The 20,959-nt window shown below is 50.0% G+C and overlaps 1 protein-coding gene across 3 annotated transcripts in view; it reads right to left on the reverse strand.

Moving 5' to 3' along the window:
* Positions 1-4,592: 4,592 nt before the first annotated feature.
* Positions 4,593-20,959, reverse strand: part of CD151 (CD151 molecule (Raph blood group)) — a 33,264-nt gene continuing 16,897 nt past the window's right edge. For 2 of the 3 annotated variants that reach the window (XM_030451399.1, XM_030451400.1), the window contains exons 3-9: positions 19,427-19,530; positions 17,939-18,130; positions 12,204-12,278; positions 9,688-9,792; positions 8,761-8,916; positions 6,576-6,662; positions 4,593-5,750 (exon numbers count right to left, since the gene is read on the reverse strand). In XM_030451399.1, the coding sequence (XP_030307259.1) occupies positions 5,691-5,750; positions 6,576-6,662; positions 8,761-8,916; positions 9,688-9,792; positions 12,204-12,278; positions 17,939-18,130; positions 19,427-19,510 (759 nt within the window). In that variant the 5' untranslated portion in view covers positions 19,511-19,530 and the 3' untranslated portion in view covers positions 4,593-5,690. The remainder of the gene's footprint in view (positions 5,751-6,575; positions 6,663-8,760; positions 8,917-9,687; positions 9,793-12,203; positions 12,279-17,938; positions 18,131-19,426; positions 19,531-20,959) is intronic. The other variant, XM_030451401.1, reaches the window with a different exon arrangement.

The following is a 20,959-nucleotide window of genomic DNA, read 5'->3' on the forward strand; positions in this document are numbered from 1 at the left end:
CCAGCAGCTGACAGATCCTGCCCAGCTTCCATCAACACAGGAACAGCTTCTGGGACACCCAAGCCCTCCAGACTCCCATTTCTGAAGGAAGTGGAAACACAGAACTTTTTATAATTGAGTTTACAAATTGGTATGCAGCAGTGGAAGAGCTAACCCTTGGACTGAAGATAGAACATGAGCCTTTCCTGAAACTGCCCCCAGAAATTTCAAACCAGAAAGATGAGTGCTGCTCTCAGCTGCAGACCTCCCCCTATAATGAGCTGTGCAGCTGAAGCAGTTACTAACTTTAGGTTTTTAAAGGAGCAAAAGCATTTTGACCAGAGGGCCTTCCTGCAGGAACTAGCTAGCAAACAGCAACATGAAGTTAGGAAGGGTCTGAGTGTTTCAGATCATTACAGAGATGGCCCACAGCTCCACAATTCACAACCTCGGTTTTTTATTATTATTAATTTGATGCCTATTTACTATTATTGAACTTTGGATCCATTCAGCATTAAGTGCAGCCTCGATGAATGTCTGCTTTCCTCCATTAAGCAACAATTTGAAAAGGCAAAAAGGCAATAATTAAATTCTGATGAATAATTACTTCTAATAAATATCAGGAAACAAATGGCATTGGCCTCAGCAGCTTCCAGAGCTGCTGCTGAACCAAACCAGCACTGTTTGCTGCAACATGGAGATATTTCCATTTCAGATACAGTGGTATCTGAAATTTCAAGATACATCTTGAAACCCAGCTCTTGGTGCCTTTGAGGAACCTTTGAGGGTGAGGGAGCCCTGGCCCAGGCTGCCCAGGGAGGTTCTGGAGTCTCCTTCCCATCCAGAGCCCCCCTGGATGTGTTCTGTGTCTGCTCTGCCAGGGGGGGTTGGACACCAGGATTTTTTGAGTCCCTTCCAACCCCTAACTTTCCATGATTCCTGACAGCCTGGCATCCCCTGTCCACCCCACAGCCCTATGCTCTGAACCCCTTTTCTCCCATCCTTGTCTCAAAGCACAGATGGGTAAACAACCTGGTTTGGTTTAACCTGCTCTGGGTTAACCTGTTTTGGGTTAACCTGCTCTGGGTAAACAACCTGCTTTGAGTTAACCTGCTCTGAGTTAACCTGCTCTGGGTTAACCTGCTCTGGGTTAACCTGCTCTGGGCCATGCCCAGGATGCAGCTCTGGGTTGCCCAGAGGAAAGGTGGAGCCTCTCCCCAGGACCAAGATGGGCACACACTTCCCAAAGGGAAGTTCTTCTTGGGAGCTGGAGCCATAGAGCCCCAGAGCCCCCTCTCCCTGCCCTCAGGAGGCCAAGGAATTCCAGCTGCTTCCACATCTGAATCCAGGGCAGACTGTCACAAAAGAAAGGGACTCCTCCAGGGGACACTTGGTCAGCAGAGCTCTTCCCTGTATTGGAGTCATCTTATGAACTACCCTCATCCTTCTTCCCTCCCAACCCACCTCCCCAACGTATTTTCCTAGCTCAGAACATCTGAAAGTTGTTCTAAACTCTGAATGTGATCAGGTAAACACAACCAGAGGGAGCTTCAGGCCTTTGCTCCCTCCTGCACATCCCCTTCCAGGGGGGTTCTGCTGCCAGAAGTGGGGAACTCACCTTGCATGGGAGGTCACTGCAATAGCACAGACTTAAGCTGCTCATTTCTTTCTTCTCTCTCTTAAAAGCTACAATATTCAGGTAGCTCAAAGGAAAACAGCCTTTGGATTTTGTCTGCTCATAAATCCATCCCAACAGCTTGAGGGAAAAACAGTAAATAAGATATTGGAAGAAGAGCACAAGAGGCCAGAAGCAGAGTATCTGCCTCTCTGGGTGTGCTGTTTGCAACCAAAGCCCAGCACCAGCCTGTGTGATATTTGTATCTGCTATTGATTTGTTCTTAATCCAGAGAAATGCCCCTGTAATGAACTCTGCTGTGCCCTTAATGATTTCATATTGAAGGCTGGTGGGTGCCTCACTCACAACAGAGTCACAGCAATACCAAAAATAGCAAGCCTCATAATAAAATGTTATTGAGGAACCTGAATTTCAATATAAGAGGGACTCTGCTGTACTCAAGGGCTTACTTGATACAAATGCATACTTTAAAAAGTTGTATTAAAGTCGTGTCAATGCCTGAGTTGCAGAGGCAAGGTGAGGAGCTGCTCCCAGGAGTAGCTGAGCCCCAGGAACCTGTCAGGCAGACACGGTACAGGCTGGATTTAACCACAACAGATGACTAGAAAGTACTGAGACACTTTGGAGAGCTGCCCAGAGAGGTGGGAGAGTGTGGTGCTCCTCAGGATAGCAGGTGAACAGGTCCAGATGCCACCAACCTGATCCTACCTCTACCATTCACCCCCTGGGCTACCAGTAGCCTGATGGCACTGCAACTGGTGGAGAGGCAAGACGCTGCTGGGGGCCGGAAAGAAACCAGCATCGCCCCCACCCAAGGCTCAGGGCCACCACCAGGAGCTCAGGTCTAAGGCTGACCTCACTTCCAGGTGATTCCTCAGCACTGGCTTCATCAGGGCAGCAAACAGCAGCCTGCCAAGATTACACCGGCAGATTCCAGCTTGCTTGAAACAGGGTGACTGCCCAAAACTGGACCCTCCAAAAACTATTTACAGCTGCCAGGTCTGTTTCCCATTTTATTGCTGTGCAAACTGGACCAGACCACTGCCTGAGCTCATTGCTGCCAAGGGCACAGCCCAAACTGCCTGGCCCAGAGTGGGAGAAATCCACACTCCTGCCTCAAGAGACGTGGCAACAGCCAGGGACAGTTCAAACCGGGAGAAATGGCTTTGAAGCAACCCCTGCATGCTGAGAGACAGCTTCCTGCACACCTCCCAAACACCATCCCTGTGCCAGCCCTGCAGAAGGGAGGAAAAATTCCCTTTGGGGCTGGGAGAGAGCAACTGGAGTCCCACTGCACCCTGCCAGAGGGAACAGGACAAGGGAGGGAGAGGGGTGTCCTGAGCACTTCTCTTGGCTGGGGCAGAAGAGGAGCTGCCTGGGGCACACTGCTGAGAGACATAGAATCACAGAATCATAGGATGGGCTGGGTTGGAAGGGACCTCAGAGATCATCAAGTCCAACCCTTGATCCACTCCCCCCGTGGTTCCCAGCCCATGGCACTCAGTGCCACATCCAGGCTCTTTGGAAAGATCTCCAGACACGGAGAATCCACTACTTCCCTGGGCAGCCCATTCCAAGGGCTGATCACCCTCTCCAGAAAGAAATTCTTTCTCATCTCCAACCTAAACCTCCCCTGGCACAACTTGAGACCCTGCCCTCTTGTCTTGCTGAGAGTTGCCTGGGAGCAGAGCCCGACCCCCCCCTGGCTCCAACCTCCTTTCAGGGAGTTGCAGAGAGTGATGAGGTCTCCCCTGAGCCTCCTCTTCTCCAGCCTCAACACCCCCAGCTCCCTCAGCCCTACCCCACAGGATCTGTGCTAGAGATCTGTCCTCCAGATCCCCTTCTGTGCCCCCAGTGCAGGGCTGGGCAGGGGCTCAGCCCCTCCAGCACCACCTCAGGAACCAGCTCTTCAGGAGGGGCACATCCTTTGTGTCCACCTTCAACTCACCTGTCCTGAAAACAGGGACCTAAGTCCTGGGAGAAGGTCTCCTGGATGGCTGTGACCACCTTCCTGTCCTCAGGCTGCAGTGGGCACCATCTCCCCCTCCCTGAGCCCCCCAGCAGGGCATTGCTGGGATAGGGTTTTTAGCACAAGTCCCTGCTCTGAGCCAGCCCCCAGCCTCAGGCATGACCCCTCCTGGCTGCACACCATGCATGGTGCCACGGTTTGGTGACCTTCCCTCCCTCCCAGGCAAGGGGACAGCCCTGGTCCTGCTTCCCTGAGACACCCCCACCTGCTGAGCCCAGCAAGCCTGGATGGGAAGGGCTGGATTCAGAGCCCCGAGAGCCACCGAGTGGCCATGGCCAGGAGCTGCAGGCAGAACACACAGCCCAGAGAGGCTCCTGTCCAGCACTGAGTCCCCAAGGGTAAAAAAAAAAAATTAATAAAAATAAAGGTCACACATCTGCTCCCTCTTTCTGACATGTCCATAAGAGAGGGCACAGCATGTAGAGCAAATACTCAGCACCCACTGGCACATAGCACCCACAGAGCCTGGGATCCCCCAGGGGGAGGGAAAGGCAGCCCTGCTGCAGCAGCCACCTCCATCCTCAGAGTCAAGAGACAAAGAGGAAAGATTCCACTCTCTGGACACAGGGTGTAGGAGGGGACAGGAGAGTCCTGGCCCAAGTGACACCTCAGCTGAAGCAGAGGCAGCACACAGCACCCCTTGGCAAGGGCTCTGCTCTGTCTGCCCCAGCAGCCTGGGCATGATGAGAGGCTTGGAATCCAAACCTGAGGAAGGGTCCCAGGGACTGCAGAGCTCAGAGGTGCCACACCTGAGGTCCTGTGACTTCAGCTCCCAAGGTGCCACCCCAAGGAGCAGCAGGTGACCCCCAGGCTGGCAAGAGCAGTGACAAGGAGCAGGTGGTTTCCCCAGCTCCCATCTCAGCCTGGTCCTCAGGAATCAGAGGAATGAATCCACACAACCCACCTGGATCACAGTGCTCCTTCAGTTTTACAACACTGAGTAAGTACAGAATCTTATGCTTTATTTTTCTATTAGTCAGCAACATAAACAGTTAAAAAAAAAAAAAAGGCAATTAATATTATTACACAGAGAAAAAGTATAAAACAACCCAATGGACACAAGCCCACTTACTATTCATATCCCAGTCTTCCTGGCCTCTCCCATCCCTGTACAATAGATTTGAAGGGAACAGGCAAAGGCATCTACAAAAATATGCCTAAGAAATACTAGAAATACTGTTTAAAGCAACATGCTCAATATTTTCCTCTTAGTTAGTAGTCAATACTTGTCAGGAACTGGATTATAAAACAAGAAATAATTTAGAGATTTCTCCTTTAGATCAGCACATAATAATTTAGATTTCTTTGCCCTCTTTACTGCTGCTATGGAACCAAGGACACACCTCAGTTCTTCCACCCTTCTGCATTAGTTAAGGATTATTTTGGTCTGGTGTTGATGGGGGTATTCCAGATTGACCTGCTCTGAATTTTAGGCTGTCACCTTTTAGCACCAATCCAAGATTTCTGCTCAGTGAACTAAAAACCCCAATACTGTGAGACCACTTAGGGGTCTGGGTGATTTTGCTCACCTTAACTGTGTGCTCTGAAAGGGTGGCACCACTTAAAGGCCAGGAGAGAGGGAGCACACACCTGAGAGGAGGGAGAGAAATCTTCCAGGTATGAGAGACTCAGCTCTGGCTCCAGCTGAGTGCAGAAGCACAGGACTGCTGAGGAGCATCCCATCATTCTTGTGTAGCATCCTGACACCTTCGTGTTGGCTCAGGAAAAGCCTCAAAAGAAATGGATAAATCTTGCTTCATAGACATAGCAAACCACTGCATCAGTAAAGCTTCACTTAAAGCAGAAGACCCACAGCTTTTATTATTTCATGAGAGTGAAGAGGACCTACTGAACTCCTGGTACACAACAAGGAGGGTGGCTTTCCCCCAGAGGGGGCCAAGTAAGGTCATGGTTTGGGAGACACTGAATTACAGAGCCAAGTCCTCAAGTTACAGACACTTCTGTGGTGGTGGGGGGGGGAGAGTGGTCAGGTTGGCAGGCATGAAGGGAAGTGGCAGAGGGGGAGCAAAAGAGTTCCTGAAGCTGTTAATATGGTTCTAATTTTAAATTCTTGTACAAGCAGCAGGTGAAAATCATCCCAAAGATCTACAGGGTGCAAAGAGAAGAGAGAGAGATGCATGAAAAAAAAACAACCAAACAAACAAACAAAACCAGACAAACCAATACCAGAATTGATGTAGTGGAGACAGCAGCTTACAAACAAACAAACAGCCTGGACCCAGACTGGAGCGGCAGATAAGTTTCTGCCTGGGGATACTGCACTCCAGCTTGCAAGAAGCAGCAAAAGAGAATAATCCCTGCTAATCCTCATAATTAATCACTAGCAGCTTCTCTGGGGTGTAAATTGGCTTCATGACAAAGGGGAAGATTACTCCCAGAGATCTGCATTTGGAAGAAATGAATATTGTGTGCCCTCCCCTCTAAAATGGGAGTGAAGAGCACCCATGTCCTGCCCCTTTACTCCTCACCCCCTCCCAGATAATTTGGAGACCCACAACACGACATAACCCAGGGGGAAATTCTGGATGACTTCAAATAATTCCAACAAACCGTGGTGTGTGGGGAACTCCTCTGGACCAGCTCCTCAGCTGCAGGGACACCCACAGCACATCCCCACCAGAGGTCACTCAGGCTCCAAACCTCCTGCCACAGTTCTGCAGAAACCTCTCCCTCCCCTCCCTCCTTGCACTTTTAACTAAAAGGAAATTCTACAGACCAGCAGAAGAGGCTTTGGCTTCAGAGCTTGTGAATCCTCAGATCCCCAAGAAGTACCCAGCAGCTTCTCCTTGCTGGGAAGGGAAGAACCTAGCCCACTTGATTTTTTTATCCTCATCCCTCAGCTCTAAGGAACCTTTAACTTCTTGCCCAGCACCCCCAAAACTCCCCTCAGTTACTCCCCCTTCCTGTTACCTGCACACAAGCAATGCTGATCCCCACTGCTCCAATAATTTTCAGGTGCTCTTGAATGAACTTTTCCAGCTTGGTAATGCAACCACTCTGCAGGGTGAAATGAGGGACATGGAAAAATCAGCTTCATTTTAACCTCCTGTTTTAATACTTTAATGTTTGTGACCCTTGAAAGCCATGCTGTAAAAAGCTGTGTTTGGGAGCAACCTTGTCCCCCAGGCTCACTGGGACAGCTGCAGGGATTGCATCACGGTTTGGACTGCTCAGGAACCACCAACAAAACCCAGGTGGCTGCTAAGCTGGGCAGGAGATCAGCAGATTCACTCCCACAGCAGGGGGAGCATGTCATATTTTTTTTTTCTGAGATACACAGAGCAAGGTTCCCCCTCTGCCTGGGACATCCCTGGAAAAGGCCTTCACTGCCAGCAAGCCAAAATGCCCAGGAGATGCTGCTGAGTGGATCCAGTACCCAGATCTCTAACATGACAGCAGCCTTTGAAGAGTCAGTTCCTGCCCCTTCCTACTCATGAGAGCAAGGAGTGTGTCAGTGTGGGCCTGGGAAGCCAAGCTCTGCCTTCCAACTGCATCCTTGGCTGGCACTGTGTGATCCTTCCTTTCCTGTTTGAGGCCCAAGGGGTTTTTTTTTAATCATAAGGCAAAAAATGAAATCAGAAAGAGCATTTACTGCTTTTGTTTGTTTGTTTGAAGTTTGTTTTTTAAGAGTTTCCTTTAAAGAATTGAATTATTAATCTACAGAGACATGTTTCCCACAGTCACAAGTGGGGGATTTACTGGGTAGGCTACAGCAGAACCCCAAGGGTGCTGGGGGAGGCAGGCAGAGGGAAGGAGTGAGACACAGCCCCCCCAGAGAGGGATGGCAAAGCCCTCATTTTTCCCATGCATTAGCCATTGAGGGTCAGCTGCCCTGAGATGAAGCAGTTCCTCATGTCCCTTGATCTGACACTTTCCTAGATTTCTCTTCCCTGAAGCTGCTAAAATCTTTCTGAGACTTCATATTCCAGGATGCAGCATCTGTCTATAGGTCCAAACCTCCTCTTCCAGCCTTTTCTCTGCCCAATCCACCTGGCAGCTGTAGCTCCTGACAGTGCAGGGGGGCAGCTGCTTCCCTGCAGCACAGAGAGAGGATGGGAACTGCCAACCCTGCCCCTCAAACCATTGTGGGTTTCCCCTTTCTGAAACACCTCATCAGCCCTCAGACTCCCTCCTGCATTTCCTCCTCGGCTCTTCCATTGAGGCACAAACCTGAGGGGAAAATCTTCCTGAAGAGCCAAACTCAGCCAAGCAGCTGGACATAAGAGAGGCTTTGGTAGACAACTCCTTCCCCAAAGATAAAGGTTTAGCTGTTTGAGCTTCTCGGCTTAAGGGCAGGTTTTATTCACACCCCTCTTCCAAGTTGTGCTCTAAGCACAGCCTGTGAGAAGAACCACCACCTCTTCACCCACCCACCCACCCACCCACAGCCCTCCTGAGCTGGCAGGAGGACAGGAACAGGGAATCAGCTCCTGCTGCTGCTCCCCAGGCTGCATCCAGCCAACCCCAGGTGCTGCTGTCCCTGATGAGACCCCACAGAGTGTCACAGCCAGCAAGTTAAAGCCAGGTGACAGCCCCAGAGGGTGCCAAAAGAAACACAAGGACTTTTACTAGCCTCAGGCAAACTGGGTGAGTAAATGGTCTGAGAGCTACCTGTTTACTCATTCAGCTTGTCTGGAATTCAGTTTGCTTCTTTTCTACCTCAGCTACAGCCTTCTTTTCAGTCCAAACTGCAGCCCCCTGAAACTGGACTCATTTGTCTCCTCCAGGGCTCTCTTTCTTCCTACACTGTTTTTCAGTGCTGCAGGTCAAATCCTGCTGTCTCAGTCAAGGACCAAAATAAGTGTCTCCATTTGTACCTCACTGAATAATTAAAATGACAGCAAATGGTGTCAAATCCAGGACCCACTCCAAGCTCTTTGCCAGAACCAACAACCCCCTATAACCACAAATTTAACTTATTATTCTTCTCTACATATAAAACAATATCCTAGACAGACAAATGCTCAACTAGAGCAATTAATTTTGCTTTCTAAGGACTCCTGCTGATTTTGAAGCCTACCAGCAGCATCCCCCCAACACCCTTATTCCTTTTCCCACCTCCTTTAGGCAGGGCTGAAGCCCTCTTGCTCTTTACCTCCTTGTAGATGTTGGAAGGATGGTCTCTCCGGCCACACAGCTCAGTTACTGTCTTACAGCAGCTGTCTGGGACTTTCCTTCCATTGGCTGCTGGAGATTTTATCCACAGGCTGTCAGCCCAGTCTGTGTAGTTGTTGCTCCCACAGCACTTGAACTGCAGGAACACAAAGCAAAGGTTGAGTCTGAAAGCACCACAACCACCTTCTCTCTCTCTCTCTCTCTCTCTCATTCTTTTTTTAAGGCTACTATAATTATTGGTCACTTCTGTGTTAAAAGTCCCCAAAATGACCATAAAGTAGCAGCTGCACCCATCTCTCAGTGACTTTTGTCCACTGCTGGGATGAACTGGAACCAGTGTGCATCTGCAGCTCTCTCAGCACCAGTCTGGAGAGTGTTAATAGTGGTAACAAGTTTAATTACCAGATGTTATTGCAAACAGACCTGCTAAGGCAGCCTGTGTGTAACAGGCTCCATGTTCTGAGTGTCTGGAAAGAAGGGTCCTTTCTGTGGGGAAAGCCTGTCAGAGGTACAGACCCTGAGAAATCCACCCCTGAGCAAGGCACAGCTAAAGCAGCAGCAGGAAGGCTCTTCCTCCATCACATCTACAGGGCACTGAGGAGCTTTAATGAGTTTCTTGGCAATTTCTCCACAGGTCTGAAGTGGGAGATGGGAGCAGTGACTCAGCAGTTTCAGTTCAATTTGGGAGCAGTTCAGATGTTGCTTCTCCAGTGCTCCTGAGCACGGAATTCAGAGCTCACCCTCTGCAATTCCACCCACTGCATGGCCAAGGCCCTGCACCCCACCCAACCTTGTCTTGAATCTGAAGCAGCAGAACTTAAAACTCCAGAAAAAACATCTGTGGGGGGGATTTCCAGAGCCCATGATGCCTTTTGTGTGCTCCAGCTCTGCCTCCAGAGATCCCTACCTCCTGCTGCAGTTTGTCCACTGCACTGGTAACCCTCTCTTCTCCCTTCTTCTTGTACTTGTTGGTCATGGTGGTCTTCAGATTTTGCTTCAGTTCCATGCTCAGCTGGATGGAAGAGACAAGCAGGATAAAATCACAAGGCACACTCAGCCCCTAGGAGCAACTCAGAGCCCTGCATGCACTTCAGTGCCTTTGCTCCCAGAGAAAAGCAGAGCACCAGCCTCTGAGGCTGGACTGGACAAGGTTATTTCCAGTTGGTTACAGATCATGCCTCCATTATAACCTCTGGAAGGATGCACTGCAGCATGGAATCTCAGCCTGTGCTACACAACACCTCACTTTGAATATCTAAGACTGCCAAGAGATGCCTACATTGAAAAAGAATATAAAAGAGTGCCTGCTTCCACATCAGGATGCTGTCAGACCACATCCAGTGTTCCCTCTCTGAAGCCTGTGACCAAAAATACTCAAAACCAAATCACTCTGCCCAGAAGGAGGAGGAACTCAGGGTGGTGGGCACGCTGGACTGAAGCTACACAGTCTGAATAGCTCCATGTATCAGCATCCAAAAGGATTCCACAGGAGGGAGTTAAGTGTGGGGGTTTCTTTGTGACACTGACAGAGAGACAAAGGCTGATGTTGGAAGTACAGAATTTCTGAAGCACCCCCATAAATCCCTGGGATGTTTAGGTGACTGCATTCAAACACCTATTCCTGGGGAGGCTCTTCTAATCCAGCTGAACTCTTCTCACTACCCAGGTGACAGCCAAGAAATGACAAAAAGCTGCTTTTTTGGTTTTGTTTTTTTTTTTTTTTTTGTCATCCTGGTTCATACAGCAACACTGCTTTAGTATAAAACCTGTGAAACTAAGTTTCCTCTACCAATAAGCAACATCAACATGCATTTTAAATGGTGTCAATGAATGGAACTGGGGAGCAGCCTCTCTGTACACCTATTATTCTACACAGCCAAGTGGTAAATGAGAGGCCAAGCAACTGGTTATGCTGAACTGTGCAAAAAAAATACAGTCTGCAGTTCATTCTCCCTTTGAAACAGTTTTTTTTCCAACCCCATGTGTCAAATGGGGACAACACCTACCTCACAGAGATGGCAAGAGGCTTCATTCATTAATATTTGCAAAATGCTTTGAGATCCTGGGCTGGCAAGCTCTAGTGAAGTGCAAAGGACTTAGTGTAATAAATAGAAAGGAAAAGCTTCAGCAGCTGGAAGGCATCAGAGGCAAATAAAGAAGAGAGAGTCCATTAGCAGAATTATTACTTGGGAGAAAAGCAGTTTTACCTGCAGGCTGATGGGGAAGTACTGCAGCGTGGAACAGAGATAACAAAAGAAACATTTTAGACATGCAAACAAACACAAGCTTTGGAGACCAAAACAGGGGCTGGAACGAAAAGGGTGGCAAACAGAGCAGGCAGCCTGCAGCCAGGAAAGAGGAGGAACCTCAGCTGGAGGACAAGGGCAGTGCAGGTGTTGGTGCCAGGATCCCTAAGGGCACCCAGGGCTTCAGCTCCACAGCTGCAACCTCAGCTCAGCTCCCCTGCAGCTACTGACAGATAGAAACTTGGTGTCTCTGTATGGCTGGATGGACTGATCTCAGCTTCTTGCCATGCCTGCCAGGATGGATCTCTCCCTGTTAAGGATCCCCACTGATCCCTCCTGGCAGGAGCCAGCACAGTTCTTTGGCTCCTTGCAAACCATCAGTGCCCACCTCAGCGAGACAGAGCACAGGAGGCCCATGAGAAAAAAGGGCTGGCAAGGAATTCTGGCAGTGAAGCCAGCAAGATGGGATGCCCAGCTGTTTCTCAGGCAGCCACTTCACAACAACCTTTATTTTCCCTTTTCCAAACAATTTCCACACAGGAGACCAATTTCCCAGGCTGTTTGTGGCTAAACTCCCTTTGAAAACAAAGTTCAGACTTGAGGCTCTGCTTTCTGAAACTGCAGAAAGTGCCAAGCTGGAAATGCAGCTGCTGGGAGCCTCTGCTGCTCTCCAGCCCCTCAGCTGGGCTGCTTAGCTAAAGCCCTGAAAAATTCCCTGGCCTTAAAGGACCTCTCAGATGAACCATTCATTTTCTTGGCCACTTCAAAGGTCTGGCTCTTGCTATACATTCAAACAGTTCCTGGATGCAGCAGGAACAGCTCCCATGTCCTGCATATTCCAAGTGGCACCACCATGATTTCAGCTGCTTGTTCTGTGCCTTGAAGGACATTGGGAGAGTTCCTTGACCTACACAGCCTCCAAATCTGGAGAAAAACAGCACCCAAAGGTGAACCAGAGGAAGGAGCTGAGCAGGTGCTGCAGGGAAACCACCACTGCTCTGTCAGGAACAATAAATAATCCGAGGTCTGTGTGGGCAGGGAAGTGTGTACAGACATGCGGAAAGGGGAGCCACAACCAGGCCACCCAGGTCCCAAGCTCCAAGCCCAATTCTGGCTGCAGAAATAAGGATAATCAGCTCTTTTCTGTCCCTAGTCTGAGTCTCTAATACTCACTCACCTGCTGGTAGTAGATATAGGCCAGGATTCCAGCAATGATCTCCAGGAGAAAGATGCACAGCAACAATATGAAGTACTGTAAAATAATGTGAACAGCAGGACATCAGAAGAGAATGGAAGCAGATGTTGGGAGCCAGCTTTTCATTAGCTGAGAAATTCAACACTGCCTTCATCAATGCTTTCTGAATGCTTTTTGAGTACATCAATACTTCTTGAATACTTTAGGCAGCAGTATTCAAAGGCAGGGGATGGGATTAAGATCTCAAAAGAGTAGGAAGGGAACGATCCTGTAAGTTAAGAAAAAAAAGCAAAACCACAAGAAAATGCAAAAAAACCAAAAAACCACCTCACATGTTACTGAAGAGAAGCAGCAGCAAGTGTGAGTTAAACTCCCAGAGCCAGAGGGTTGTAGAAAACTGAAAAGTGCAAGCAACTGAGATAATATCACTGGACCAAAGAAACTTGTGACTGGATAACCTGATGACTACACTCAATATCACAGCAAACATCTGACATCAATTTAATGAAAAAGCTTTTACTTGTTTTGATACTGTTTAGGGCAATTCACCAAGTTACTAAGGAGCAATGTTACAAATCACAATTCAAAAAAGCCACAAAGGATCCATTTCACCAAGGACCTAGCAGAGCACCTAAGCATGAGCATAAATCACAGATTTATGTTCCCAGGGATTTCTATGGGACTCAAACACAGGCTTGAAGAGCACTTCTGAAGCAGATGGACTTGAGCACTGACTCATGCTCAGAACTGTGACTACATGTTCTCCTGAACTGGGATCTAGATAGAAAAGATCAGTATCTCAAAACCAAAGTGAGAAGAGCTCTTGAAAAAGTAAGAGAAGAACATGACTGCTTCTTGAAGGTTTAATGGTAGTGAAATGTAAAGTGGTCCTGCTCACCACAAGGAGAATTCAATGGATGGTACAGAAACCTGTTTGGGGGCACTGTTCCAACACATAAACAGGAGAGGAAGTCAAACCTATGAGGAGGAACAAATGTCCTGGATTAAATAGACTGGATAGGCCTGAATCACAGAATCATAGAATGGGCTGGGTTGGAAGGGACCTCAGAGATCACCAAGTCCAACCCTTGATCCACTCCCCCCGTGGTTCCCAGCCCATGGCACTCAGTGCCACATCCAGGCTCTTTGGAAAGATCTCCAGACACGGAGAATCCACTCCTTCCCTGGGCAGCCCATTCCAATGCCTGATCACCCTCTCCAGAAAGAAATTCTTTCTCATCTCCAACCTAAACCTCCCCTGGCACAACTTGAGACCCTGCCCTCTTGTCTTGCTGAGAGTTGCCTGGGAGCAGAGCCCGACCCCCCCCTGGCTCCAACCTCCTTTCAGGGAGTTGGAGAGAGTGATGAGGTCTCCCCTGAGCCTCCTCTTCTCCAGCCTCAACACCCCCAGCTCCCTCAGCCCTTCCTCACAGCAATTCTGCTGGATCCCTTCACAGCCTCCTTGCTCTTCTCTGGACCTGCTCCAGCACCTCAATCTCCTTCCTGAGGGGCTGAGGGGCCCAGAACTGGACACAGGACTCAAGCTGTGGCCTCCCCAGGGCTGAGCACAGGGGCAGAATCCCTTCCCTGGACCTGCTGGCCACGCTGTTCCTGAGCCAGCCCAGGATGCCATTGGCCTTCTTGGCCACCTGGGCACACTGCTGGCTCCTCTTCACCTTCCTGGCAATCCAGACTCCCAGGTCCCTTTCTGCCACTCTGTGCCCAGCCTGGAGCTCCCCATGGGGTTGTTGTGGCCAAAGTGCAGGACCCGGCACTTGGAATGTTGAACCTCATCCTGTTGGAATCATCCCAACTCTCCAGTCTGTCCAGGTCCCTCTGCAGAGCCCTCCTGCCTTCCAGCTGATCCACACCCCCCCAGCTTGGTGTCATCTGTGGATTTGCTGATGGTGGACTCAATCCCCTCATCTAAATCAATCTAAATCTGAAGACAGATCCTGATGTGGCCACTCTCTCCTTAGGGTCAAAGAGCTTTCCAGGGAAAATCCCTGTCCTGACACACAGCCCTGGCCTTGCTCCTGCCCAGCAATGACAATTCCTTTACAGATCCAGGCTCTTCCCTTACTGCTCCTGATCTTTCTGCAGACAGAGCCCAGTTCCAGCCACCAGGACAGGATGCTCAGTCCCTGCAGGATTTGGCCTCCTGAGGGCAGAACAAACAAAGCATCCCCCATGTTCTGTTTTACCACTGAGCTCAGCAAACAGCTGCTCCCAAGGGATGAAGCAAACAGCTCCCTACAAATGCAACTGGATATTAAACCCTCCCTCCCTGGCAGAAAGAAGGACACTGGACACAGCAAGCTGACTCATATGGCACTTTTTTTTGCACAAGGGTTACACTCCCCCTGTGCACCCTCCTTCCTTCACCAGGCCTTCCCAAGCCCCTTTGCAGGAATGAAACCACACAGACAGACTTCAGGCTTCCTCTTTCACCCCTGTGGAGATTCAGCAGCTGCAAAGGATGGACAGCTGGGTTTTACCTGCAGAGCAGGCTCTAATCTGAGCCTCCAATCTCAGGCTGCAGCCCCACACTGCCTGCCTGCCTCTGAACACTGCCTGTACAAGGTACCATTCATACCAGAGCCCTGAGTCACCCAGTGGAGTTTGGGATAGCTAAAGGCTGCTCCCAAAACATCTAGGATGTTGGAAGGGGGCAAAAAAAGGAGTGGCATCCCTTGACACAAAGGCTGCCTTTCTTTAGTTTGGGTCTCCTACACCCTGGCTGCTCTGACATCACCTCCCTGCCAAGAAGGGGGCAGGGAGGGTGGAAGGTTGCTAGGAACAGCCAGCAAACTGGAAACCTCTTTTGTTTACATTTCCCTGCTCTGTGTCATCATCTCTGAGGCATTCATGGCCAGCCAAGCTGTTCCACCACAGCTCAGGCCATTGTGCTGGCTTATGGTGGATGATGACAAATCCAGCAGACCTGACAAAATCTGCATCACAAACAGTCCTGTAAGGAGGTTACTGCATCTCCTACCCAAGCATCCAGCCTCTCCCTGCTGAGGCACTGCATCCTTACCCCATCTCAGCCTCACTGCTCCCTCAGGGCCACTTCCAAACATTCTGCTGAAATAGGAGAGCACAGGGCTGCTCTCCTTGCTCTCCATCAGGCACTGCAGGGTTTTCTTATCCAGCTCAGCCATGAGAATATCCTCCTCGCTTCCCAAGAGGCTATGGAACCAGTCAGAAATATGGGATCACCTAAAGGTCTGGATCTGGGGGGCCTCTGGGCAAAAATGACTCCGACTCCAAGCCAGGGTCAGGGCTGCCTGGGGTCTCCTCAGATCTGCAAGGTCCCTGCTTCAAGTGGTGGAGTGAAGCCAAAGAATGGTCCAACCCACCTACAACCCAAATTTCTCTCTGGAGAGACCTTTCCCCTGTGTGAAGCAGAGATAGAGAGCAGCTCAATTCCTAAACCAGCACCAGCACTTCAGTGGGAGGGCTCCAGGTGGAAATGCAGCAGGAACAGGAAGGATGAGCAGTGCATTCCCTGCTCCCTGTCCACAGTGCCTGAGCACAAGTGGCAGTGAGAAGGGCCAAGCCTGAAGAATTCCACCTTCCCTCTTTTCAGCTTTTTTTTTCTTCTTTCATCTTTTTTCTTCTGTTTGAGGGGTCCCTCCAGCATGCCCAGTGTGTGAACTGAAGTGCAAGAGAGCAGTGGTTTGGGTGCTTGGCCAGAGTTTGAGCACTGCCAGGCTGCAGAACCAGAGCTGTGCCTGCCCCCAGGGACAGGAACTCCACTCCTGCTGCCTCAGCCTCAGCACATCACCTTGCTAAGGAGGAAACATAGGGAAGGCAAACATCCAGTGGCATAAAAAGAGCTGGGAGTGATGAGCAATGGAATACTATGAAAACCCTTGAGGCAGACCTGTAGCATTCACGGTTGGGTAAGAAAAGCAGAAAAAAAAAAATATAAAAAAGTAATTAAAAACAATTTGCAGAAAAACCAAACACCAGATATGCATTTTATAAACAGCACTTATAAAAGCAGCTGATTTTTGTCAGTAGCTGATTTTTGAAAGCACCAGGGAAGCACTGGGGAGAGTGAGGAGTGTCCCTTACAGTGCTCCTCGTGGATGTATGGGGGTCTCTGGTGCAGAGAGAAATTGGGACAGGCTGGCACAGACCCCATGGCACTGAGGGTGAAGCTGTCAGGGTTGCTGTCTGAGCTCAGAGCTGGCAAAGGGCTCAGCCAGGCTCACCCAGCCCTGGCAAGCACAGCCCTATCTCCTGGGCAGATTACTCACTGGCAACCAGAGCAGAGCACAAGCAAGAAGAGACAATAGGCCTGTCAGGACCAGCACCCTGAAAGGGCTGTGCTGTGCTGTGGGGACACACAGAGCCCTTTTGTTCCCAAGAGACAATTATGATTAGTTTTCAGTTGCAAACTAACAAAGAAAAAGTCTCCTCTGGAGACTTTCACGACCTGTCTGGATGCATTTCTGAGTGACCTGCCCCACTTTTGGTCCTGCTCTGGCAGGGGGTTTGGACTCTGTGATCTTCAGAGGTCCCTTCCAAGCCCTGCCATGCTGTGATTCTGTCAAAGAAAGCCCCACTGGGTTTTTTATCCATAGCTTCTGGCTAAGGCAAAAAGACAAAGGGAGATCTTTTTGGCCTGGAAAGTAAGTGAGGCAAAGCCACAATGGACTGCTCTAGACCAGAAGCTTAATGAAGAAGCACCAGCAGTGCATGCACTGTGTCCTCCTCTGTGTTTCAGGGTTCCCCCCTGCTCCTGCTCTGCCTCTCCCAGGGATTACCAGGCTTTCAAAGCAGTGGTACAAGCACGAGGCTTCCTCATGACTCCTGGCTCTGCTCCTCTGTCCAGATGAAAGAGGGGAATTGGGACAGTCAGGCTAACAAGGATTTGCAAAGGAAAGGAGCTGATGAAGAGTTGCTCCAGTGTCCTTTCCTACAACTGTGGAAGCAAAGAGCCACTGGGTTTATTTCAGTCACTGCACTCACCACTACAGCCCAGCTGCTGGCAGGGACTGCTGCCACACTCCAGACAGAGTGAGATTTGAGAGGAAGGAAGCAGAACAGAAACCCTAGGGCTGGCCAAAAACTTCAGTGGAGGCAGGTGAGCAGGAGGCTTAGGAATTAAATGCAAGAAAAAGCATAAGAGAGATGGCAATTATCAGAACTGTGTGACTTTTTTTGTGGAAACAAAACTAACTTCTTCTGTAACTAAAGATCATATCCACAGGAAATGTTCCGATTTCTGAGAATCAAGTCAAAAGGCAGGTTTTTTGCAAAATTTTGCCTGAACCTGGTGTCATTACAAGCCTGTTTTGTTACAGGCCTTGCACATCTTCCTCCCTTTTCCCATGTTCCCAAAGAGAATACAGGATGGGCAAGGAGGGGGAGAGACGAAAGCCACCAGATTCTGTTTTGAATAGTTTCAAACAGATATTTTGACCCAAAACATGGGTGTTACAGCTGTACAGTGTAGTTTTGAACCATGCAGTAGTCAGCACACTGTTTGGGGGGGTTCAAGGGAAGGCTCTGCAGCAGGAACTGCCACCTAAGACCAGGAGAGCACTGCTGTCAGGACCTGAAGGCCTCAGTGGGGTATTTGCTCCAGGACAAACAAATGAAGGTGGTGCAGAACACAGCTGTTTCCCTCCTTCCCAGGATGGTTCATGAGCAAACCAGGGGGATAAATCCCCCCCCCAGCCCACCCCCCAGGACAGACTCACCACTCTCAGCAAATTCCGACGCTCTTTGAAGGTCGCACAGCAACCCAGGATGCCAGTAACCATGACAACCACCCCAGCCACCACCAGAATGTAAGCAGTTGCAGAATATGTGCTGGAGGAGAGCAGGCTGATGTAGTCACTCTTCTCAGCCAGGGTCCAGGTGCCTACAGCCATCACAGCTCCACCAGCCAGCTAGGTAAGAGAGAAGCAGGCAAATGAGAGGCATCTGATCACAGAATCCTAGAACTGGCTGGGTTGGAAGGGACCTCAGAGCTCATCAAGTCCAACCCTTGATCCACTCCCCCCGTGGTTCCCAGCCCATGGCACTCAGTGCCACATCCAGGCTCTTTGGAAAGATCTCCAGACACGGAGAATCCACTACTTCCCTGGGCAGCCCATTCCAATGCCTGATCACCCTCTCCAGAAAGAAATTCTTTCTCATCTCCAACCTAAACCTCCCCTGGCACAACTTGAGACCCTGCCTCTTGTCTTGCTGAGAGTTGCCTGGGAAAAGAGCCCGACCCCCCCCCTGGCTCCAACCTCCTTTCAGGGAGTTGCAGAGAGTGATGAGGTCTCCCCTGAGCCTCCTCTTCTCCAGCCTCAACACCCCCAGCTCCCTCAGCCCTTCCTCACAGCAATTCTGCTGGATCCCTTCACAGCCTCCTTGCTCTTCTCTGGACCTGCTCCAGCACCTCAATCTCCTTCCTGAGGGGCTGAGGGGCCCAGAACTGGACACAGGACTCAAGCTGTGGCCTCCCCAGGGCTGAGCACAGGGGCAGAATCCCTTCCCTGGACCTGCTGGCCACGCTGTTCCTGAGCCAGCCCAGGATGCCATTTGGCCTTCTTGGCCACCTGGGCACACTGCTGGCTCCTCTGCAGCTTCCTGGCAATCCAGACTCCCAGGTCCCTTTCTGCCACTCTGTGCCCAGCCTGGAGCTCCCCATGGGGTTGTTGTGGCCAAAGTGCAGGACCCGGCACTTGGAATGTTGAACCTCATCCCCTTGGGATCATCCCAACTCTCCAGTCTGTCCAGGTCCCTCTGCAGAGCCCTCCTGCCTTCCAGCTGATCCACACTCCCCCCAGCTTGGTGTCATCTGTGAATTTGCTGATGATGGACTACCAGGATGGGCCTCAGCCCTCTGAGGACTTCCAGAGGTTCCACTGGGACCAGGAGCACAGCCCAGAGCACTGGGATGGGATGGGCTTTCAGATGGCCAGCTCTGAACCCCAGGCAGCCAGGGATCCAAGCTATCTGCCTGTGCAGAGGAATTCATACTTGAACCTTCCCAAATGTTCTGGGCAAATATGAAAAAATGTCAAATCTACCTGGCAGCACAGGGGAAGAAAACAGCTTTAAATTAGCAAGCCTTTCACTGTGTCTTACTGATGCTCTTTGCCAGACTTGATTAAGCCTGAGATTTCTGTGCCCCTCACACCAAAACCACAGTGCCATCTCAGTGCCTCTGAAAGAAAACTGCAGCTTCTTACCCAGAAACAAAAGTTGAAGATGAAGAGCAGGTACTTGAGACAGATGGTCCCACATGTTTCCTTCTGCTCTGTATACTCACGCATCTTTCTAGCTCAGCAGCTTTCTGAAAACAAAGAAAAATAGAAAAAAATTAATCAGAAAATCAGTCATGAGACCCCTTCTCTCAAAAGGCCAGCATCTCTGCTCTCCTCCTGCAAGAACTCACAATTCTGACGTTCTGCTGGAGGAAGCCCTTTGGGCAAACTCATTCAAGTGACTTGAGGGATGCCAAGGCAGTGTTCACTTGGATAAAGAGCTCTTCCATCCCTCTGGTGACCTACACAGCATGAGACCTTGCACCTTGAGGAAGGCAGATGGTGGCACGTGGCCTTCCTGGACTGCCCTCCTCCTCCTCCTCCTCCTCCTCCTCCTCCTCCTCCTTCTCCTTCTCCTTCTCCTTCTCCTTCTCCTTCTCCTTCTCCTCCTCCTCCTCCTCCTCCTCCTCCTCCTCCTCCTCCTCCTCTCGGCCCATCCAACTTCTGGAGACCCATTTTTCTTCAGATCAATACTTCAGTGCAGGGCTCATACCCACCAGTGTCCAAGAGGTCAAGTCAAACCCATGAATTGTGAGCAATATCATGGTGAGAAAACCTTGGTACAGTTCATGCTCCCTTCTTCCTATTTGAACAGAAATAAATGAAATCTCAGACCTGTTATGCAGAAAATCCCACCCAGGATGTGGCTCCTGACTGCAGCCTCTAACTGCTGCTTCTGAAGATGGGGACAGAAACCTCCAACATTTATGGAATAAAGTGTCTCCAAAAAATACTCTTTTCCTCCCTGGCATTAGTCACAGCTGCCTTAAATAGATCCCTCTCCAAGTCTGGGGTATTTTTAATCTTTCTTAATGTAACTGGGAACATATTTGTTCCAAAGGAAGTGCCCTTTCCTTTTAGAACCCCAACAGTATGTTGGAGTAATTATTTCTCTTCCTCAGCCTGCTTATTTCTCATGGCCCTTCAAGACAGCTGTTCCAGCTAACTAAGAGGAAGAAAACAAGCCCTGGCATCAGATGAGCTGCCAGCACAAAACCCCACTGCAGATACATAACTGGGGGTCAGTCCCATGCAGCCTTACAGCTCTGCTGCACTCCTGAGCAGATTTCTCGCTCAGCAGCTCCATATCACTTCACTGCCTCCTTTGTTGGTGTCAAAAGGTCTGAACTCTCCAAAACATGTCCTGTCCTCTCCACTGTCTGGCCAGGCAGACAGGACAAAGGCACTGCCCAAACATCACTGCCAGCATCACCTGGGGGAGGCACTTTGCATGAGCCCAATGAAATCCACTTCACCTCTCCTGCACTCAGACAAATCATCCCTTTCCTCCCCTGCCAGCCAGCTGGGAGTGATGCAAACACCTTGCACCCATATCAGAGCAAAATACTTTCCTAAATCAGGTGTTTCTCTGGAAGCAGGCAGGCAAACAGCCTCTCCTCTCTTCAGTTCATGCTCACTTAGATTACAAAACTTCTTCCCAGAAGTCACAGAGTTTCC

The sequence above is a fragment of the Calypte anna genome, chromosome 5 (genome assembly GCF_003957555.1).
Source record: "Calypte anna isolate BGI_N300 chromosome 5, bCalAnn1_v1.p, whole genome shotgun sequence".
Classification (NCBI taxonomy): Eukaryota; Metazoa; Chordata; class Aves; order Apodiformes; family Trochilidae; genus Calypte; species Calypte anna.